The 7,353-nt window shown below is 41.2% G+C and overlaps 1 protein-coding gene across 1 annotated transcript in view; it reads left to right on the top strand.

Annotated features, from left to right (window-relative positions):
- The first annotated feature begins 1,355 nt into the window (after positions 1–1,355).
- Positions 1,356–7,353, top strand: part of ints4 (integrator complex subunit 4) — a 27,304-nt gene continuing 21,306 nt past the window's right edge. Inside the window, exons 1-8 of the mRNA XM_028573183.1 lie at positions 1,356–1,627; positions 3,671–3,865; positions 4,589–4,706; positions 5,266–5,372; positions 5,502–5,616; positions 5,968–6,053; positions 6,212–6,262; positions 6,798–6,886. Of these exons, the coding sequence (XP_028428984.1) occupies positions 1,574–1,627; positions 3,671–3,865; positions 4,589–4,706; positions 5,266–5,372; positions 5,502–5,616; positions 5,968–6,053; positions 6,212–6,262; positions 6,798–6,886 (815 nt within the window). The 5' untranslated portion in view covers positions 1,356–1,573. The remainder of the gene's footprint in view (positions 1,628–3,670; positions 3,866–4,588; positions 4,707–5,265; positions 5,373–5,501; positions 5,617–5,967; positions 6,054–6,211; positions 6,263–6,797; positions 6,887–7,353) is intronic.

Below are 7,353 nucleotides of genomic sequence, written 5' to 3'. Positions count from 1 at the left end.
CTAGTCACACAAGCAGACAGTCAACTTTGGAGTAAATTTGTTCAGCTGAAAAACATTCCCTCTACTTTTAACTAAGTTTTGACTGAATTTAGACTTCAGGCTATCGAGGTGACCGGCAGAAGACTCTACACACAACCATCAAAAACGGCACACATGCAAAATGAATAAATACTTAAAAGATTCTAGTGTCAAAATTGGTTAACTGATTTGCAAACACACTTTGAGCTTGGGTACTCTCAGCCTCAGGTGCAGTCTCATCTTGTACTGGAGCAATTGAGAGCAGTGGGAATTAATTCATGGATGTGGATGCCACCTGGTAGTACATAGAAAATCCAAATGATTTCTCCTTCACTCATAGTGGAAACAAAATACATTAGAAAATATCCATAGGTAGAAAAAATTATAAAAACTGTTATCCTAGGGAATGTAACTACTCTGACATCACACAGAATAGTTACATCTTAACACATTAGAAAAAGACAAACTATTTGTATTTGCCACTGATCTGAAACAAACTTGTGAGGTTTCATCTACTGCTGGAGCTGCGGTGGTGGGAATGAATTCTGGGACATGGCAGAGGGTGGTGATGTTACCTGAGGGTAGAGATGGTAACTTCAGTTATAGGCATAGACATTACAGAGAACATGCATGATTGTAGTGTGATATAAATCCCTGTGTATATACTGTAATTCCATACCTGCAAGACCGTGGCACGATGTAAAGTCTGCTTTTGCCAACAACTGCTTTTAATTCCTTCACTCAGTTTCTGTCTTGAATAAAACAATACTGTCATGCCCATTTTAACATTAAACAGGTTATTATTGCTATTGTTCCTGCTGTAATAACTAGCTGTAAATAAATAAGGGGATTTCAATGAAAGTGATTCATGACACAGAATGGGGGGTGGAAATGGGAAAATATGACATTCATGTGGAACCAGGCTGGCAAAAGAGGTAGTCCAAATGTGAATTGTTGAAGTCAATTTTAGATTATCAAAATCAGAGGGGAAAGGCATAGTTTGGAGAAAAATAACTCAACACTGGCAACAGTGTAGGGATGATGCGATAAAAGGGAGACATTTACATTGAATCCGAAAAAGGAGTAGGTGTGTTAAGAAGTAGGGGAAATAAACAAAGAGCATGGAACAATACACAGGCAATGAATTGGACCCAGCAACCTGAACAGCACACATCACATTATAGGGAAGCACCCAACTGGTTTTTTTTTTGTGATTATTGTGAGGTACCAGAAACTGCTTACAGGAAATATGCACAAGGACATGTTGGAATGAAAGAGTAAAAAAGACACTGGAGTGTGGTAATATGGACAAGGCACTGATGAAGAGAAAACTAAAAATACTGGACACTGTAGGAGAAATCTACCTCCAGAAGATGGCAGTAGTGCAACATAAAGGATGCAAACTGCCGTTAAAACCCAACGAAAGATAATAAAAGAAGAACGAGTGTCATTTACAAAACGCGTTTTACCATTCTGTACGTAGCTACGGGAAGTTTGAAGGGACAAATGTATGCTAGCTGAATAGGAAGGCTTGGCTAACCATATTTGCCTGAACATGGCAGCACACCTGAAAAAGCGAGTTTATGAGGAATTTTCGAGAGTTGTACAGGTGAGCACATGCAAAACCTTCTTACCGCTGCTCGCTGTAGACTCAAAATAACGTAAGATAAATGTTGACGGTTGTGCTTGAGAGCTAACTAGCCTCTTAGCTAATGCTAAATGGCTAACTACCGTTAACCCGACCACAGCCAGCCGCTCAGTCACAACAACGCAGGTCATCTCTGTGATATATGTACAAAATAAACATTGTACATACATTTATATAACGTTACAGTATTGTTTGATTACAGTTCTAACTCTAGTGAGCTAACAACCTCAATACTTTCAATATCAATTGTTAGCTAACGTTAACGACTTTGTGGAAGATAACGTTAGCAATAGTTCGTTTATGTGGATTATAACTATAATGCTGTCTGGTTAGTGGCTTCACACTTTTAAGCCTATAAAAGTGAATGGCCGGGTGTTGCCCTGTTTTCAGCTTTTTAAAGACTTTATTTAGCTTATGAAGTAGGAGAGTTTTCTCAACACATAGCTACATGCTCTTTAACTGGACAGGAAGGGGTGGAAAAACAGACCAAAAAATAACTAAAGCCGTCAGACAAATGTAGGGGAGTAAAAGTTGGTAGTTACCTCTGAGATGTAGCTAGTGAAGTACACGTATAAATTAAGATAAAATGGTAATACTCAAGTAAAGTACAAGTACATAACATTTGGACTTGAGTAAAATGTACTTCGTTACATTCCACCACAGCTCTAAGTAGGTTAGTAGTATAATACTGAGACACACACACACACACACACACACACATACACAGAAAGAAACAAACAGAGACACACAGACAGACAGACAGACAGACAGACACACACACTGACATACACACGCAGAAAGACACATACAGAGACACACACACAAAGACACAAACAGAGATACACACAGACATATACACACACACACACACACACACACAGACCTACACACAGAGAAACACGCACACACACACACTGACACACACAGACAGACAGACAGACACACAACCCTAACCTGTGTATAACGTTATACAAGATGGATCTGTCAGATCAAAGTTGAACGTTACTCTTTTCCAAGCCATTATTGTCAATATCCAACCTTCACTGATCTGCTGGTTTACATAAATATCTTTGCCACGAGTTTTGTGCTCAAGACTTTCCTTGGTCGGTGCTGTTATTCACGAGTGACTTTGAGAAGCTAGCTGCTGTTTGATTTAAACACTTGAGATGGTCTGTCATTATTACACCATGTTTTCAGAATCAGTTTTATTGGCCAAGTATACTTACATACACAAGGAATGTGACTTCGGTAGGTGTTAACTCTCTATAAATTCAACAAATAGACATGTGGTAGTAAACATTTAGTAGACAAATAGTATTATAGACACATACTGTACAATAGAGGCAACAATATACATATAGGCACATATCAACATAATATACAAATATACAAATAAGACATAATATCAAGACAAGTACACATGGAGTGGGATGTAAAGTGCAAAAAGTAATAGTGCAAAGTAGTGTGCAAGATGCATATTGGAATGATAAAAATAAGATAATGGCGGTGGGAAAGAAGCTGTTCTTATGTCTGGTTGTTTTTGTGCGCAGGGATCTGTAGCACCTCCCAGAGGGGAGGAGGTTTAAGAGAGTGTGTTCAGGATGTGTGGGGTCTTTGGTGATGTTCTCTGTGCAGTCATCACTCATCAAATGTACACGTGCAGTTGTGTCACCTCTGGTTCCCCATCAAGCTACTATTGGACCTGACACGGAGAACCAACCTAGAATAAAACCACATTTCTGAAGGTGTTAATTTTACGGGGAACCAGCAGGAAGCAGTGCAAAGGTCAGACTCATCACAGTCAAATATAATAGAAAATAGTGACCGTTGGGAGACAAACCTGCCCATTGTTTCTAAAATGTTCACATGACATAGTAATGCCGAATAAGTAGTGCAGGTTAAAAGTTTTGTCTGAACAGAGAAGGAGAGATTACACACCATGAGGGGGAAACCAGAAGGCTGTCTGTTTTTTGTGATGATAATAATTTAGTTTTATGCTGACAGATTCCCCAGGAGGAAGCTCCGGCCAAGAAGCTGCGACTATCCAAACCCAGTAAATCTGCGGCACTTCACATCGACCTCTGTAAGGCCACCAACTCCACTGATGCCCTGCAGTACCTGCTGCATTTCGCACGCAAGCCCGTGGAGGTGGAGAGCGTAGAGGGAGTGGTCAGGATCCTGTTGGAGCACTACTACAAGGTGAAGAACTATGGGTCGTAACCTAGAACATGTGTTGAGAGCTTTATAAATATAAAGATAGTCTCTGCCAAGTTGTAATAAAATATCTCTGCTGTGCTCATACATAGCCTGTAGCTGTAAGCACAATTTACTATGTCTTAAAGTTATGTTCACTTGGTTCAGTCGAAGCTACATTTACACTACTACGTTTTGGTTTTAAAAACGAATATCTTTTGCCATGTTTACACCTGGCGTCCACAATAGTACAGAGTTTCCGAGGCCCTAAAAACAGAGACATTTGGAAACGCTGCTGCCTCCGTTTTGGTTTCAAAATTCCGGGGTTGCTTTGTAATCTGGACGGAGGCAAACGGAGACATTTGAAAACGATGATGCACATTAGTCAGTCTTATCGGTTAGGTAGACTTACACACCTTTCAGTAACAGTTCCACCTCGCTGGCGCTCCAAGCTCCAAGTCTTTTCACCATTTGTTGTTCTTTCCTCGAAAGTATTTTCAGTATTTTCAACTTGCACATCCATGATGTAAGTGAATGGTCACGTGATATGTGTCGTCAGACGTGTTAATATGGACGGAGATTAGTTCTGCTACTGGAGCTAAAACTGTCGTGTGGAACAAGATTGTTTTCGTCTCAAAACGAGGCTTAGAAATAAAAATGTAGTCGTGTAGCTGTAGCCGAAGTTGCCCAGACCAAAATATCTCTGATGCTGCTGATGTGCTCTCCCAGGAGACGGATAACTCGGTGAGGCTGAAGATTGCCTCTCTGCTGGGTCTGCTGTCCAAAACGCAGGGCTTCAGCCCCGACTGCATCGTGGACGACGCCATTAACACACTCAACAATGAGAGTAAGACACATTTATACAAAGTCTGCAACTTGTGTTTTTTTTACTCCGATATTTACACACATGCACATCCGATTCTCTGTCATTCTGTGTTTTTGTTACTTTTACGCTCAACAATCCATAATTACACATTAAAGAATTATTTGTTTGTAATTGGGAAAGAGATTTCCTTCAAAAAAACGGTTTTGATAATTCAAGAAGTGCATCAATGTTGCTAAGCTGCATTATTGTTCGTGGGCACTGAGCATTGTTTTCACAGAGCAATGTGATGAGACGTGTTAGGCAGGATTTTGGAAGGATTTATGCAGCCTGTCTGGCTGAGAAGAGCAGATATCTTGTCCCTTTTCAGATTTCAAATAAACGATGATCTTTAAATGTATTTCAAAATGTTGTGTTGAACGGGTTTTCAGGAACCTCCCTAGGGGAGCAGTGGAAATTGCAACACGATTTGTCTTTCAAAGCACTAAAAAACATTTGACCACACTCTCTAAAAACACAACTTTGGATAGCTAACAAAGCGTCTGCTCTGTTTGCTCCGTTCTGTTTCTCTCTGTGTCTGCAGAGTCCCATCAGGTCCTCGCGCAGCTGCTGGACACTCTGCTGGTCATTGGTACACAACTACCTGAGAGCCCTACAGTCAGACAGAGACTCATAGAGATGGCCTGCAAGGTCTGTGACACACACACACACACACACACACACACACACTCACCATTAAGTGTCCTTTACGGACTCAACAGGACTTTCTGCACAAAGCAACCAATCTCTTCCGTGTTTTTTTCTCGTACTTCCTCTCAGCACCTGTCCGATACGTATTTCGGGGTGAGGAACAAGTGTCTGAAGCTGCTCGGATGTCTCGGCATGGCCGACACTCCCCTGACCAAAGACAACGATGGACTGGGCGCATCATTAGGTGTGTGCCATCGCTCAGCATATTTAGGCGGCTGAACTGTGACTCTGACTTTCCTTAATTCAGTAAACAATGTGCGCATGCACTTGAATGTTTAAAATGTAGAGAATAATATCAGACAATGTTTTCTGTTCTGGCCATTTTTTTTTATCTTAATTTCTTTACATTTATATGCGCGGCAGAGTTGAATTGAAATGTAAGTTTTTATGGATTTTTACAAGGCCGTTAAAGTCAGAACTCAAACTAACTCTCAAATCTTTGAAATCACGATTGTGCTCCGTGTGAGTCGTTGTGTGACGTGTTAGCAATGGTTCTGCTGCGTTGTGTCACTGTACACGTTGCTCTATGCTCCAGGAGGAGTGAGGGACATCCAGAGTGTCATCAGCGACTTCTTCGGAGACCAGGACCCCAGAGTCCGCACTGCAGCCATCAAAGCCATGGTAGGACTCCGCCAGCACCTGCACTCACCAGAAACCTAACCAGCACCACACTCATGTAATTAGGGACCACACACGATGCAAATACAAGGCAGCGAGAACTCTTATTTTAGTGGTTGTTCTTTTTGTATAACCGCTCATTCTGTGAGTTTGTTTTCCAGCTGCAGCTGCACGAGAGAAGAATAAAGATCCACGAGATAATTTATGACCAGGTAACCGCACTGTTTATCTTCACTGAAACCTGCTGTAGGAGCCACATGTTTCTCCTGTATTTTCGGTTCATGGTCTCATTTATAATATTCATTGATTTATGATATTGAGCGCTGATATTGTATGTGGTGGTGCGTGTTCATCGGGGTTTGGGGCGGAAGTGATAACAGTGTATTTGTTTGCATCACCTGTTGACCTGCTTTTTGGGCTTTGAACGAGAGAGGGTGAGCCTGGGAGCCAACACCTTCTGTCGACCGCACTCACGCACTTATTCGCATCACAGAGTAACTTTACATTTGGTAGTACCGGTTGTATTTTACGTGTGGAGGAATAAATTAATTAAAACCGGATCTTCAGCGCGCCACAGTGTGTTTTTCATCTCCGTGTTTAGTCCCTCGCGGCAGCACTTTTTTGCTTACAGCCGGCAAGACCAAAATAATGAGAACCCTGGACTAAACAGAACTTACTCACAGTGGGTATTTAGACTTGTAAACTTAAAAAAAGTGTATTTCTTTGTGTGTGTGTGTCTATGTGCAGGCCTGCAGGTTGCTGTCGGACGATTATGAGCAGGTCCGCTCTGCTGCGGTGCAGATGGTTTGGGTGCTCAGTCAGCTGTACCCAGAAAGGTGAGAAGACTTAAGGTTTGGTTATACTGGAACACAAAACCATCCCTCCATGTTTTTCCACGCTCTTCAGCAAAATGCTTCTTCCTCCCCCAGTACGGTGTCTCTCTCTGACCACATATTTAAGGCTGTTTGACTCTCTGTGGTCTGTACATGGATAATCCTACAGATGTTTGGCCAGGTTTCCCAGCTGACCATGTTGAACTGAAAGCGCCGGCAAATGACCGAAAAATATTCCTTTTTTATTTATTTAAAATGTGCAAAACAACAGATGTGTCCTCTTATCAAAAGTGCAACTGAAATGGTATTTCATCTGAAATAACAAAAGAATTAATACACATTAATAATTAGATTTTTAAGACATCAAAATTACAAAATAAATAGAAATAAAATCACTTCAAATAAATGAAATAAGAAGACCTAGTGACATCTGACGTGAAACAAGTGAAATCAAAGGTACGTCACCCCCT

Source organism: Perca flavescens, chromosome 3, assembly GCF_004354835.1.
Source record: "Perca flavescens isolate YP-PL-M2 chromosome 3, PFLA_1.0, whole genome shotgun sequence".
NCBI lineage: Eukaryota > Metazoa > Chordata > Actinopteri > Perciformes > Percidae > Perca > Perca flavescens.
The sequence above is the reverse complement of the archived record's forward strand: the minus strand, read 5'-3'. Positions and strand labels throughout refer to the sequence as shown.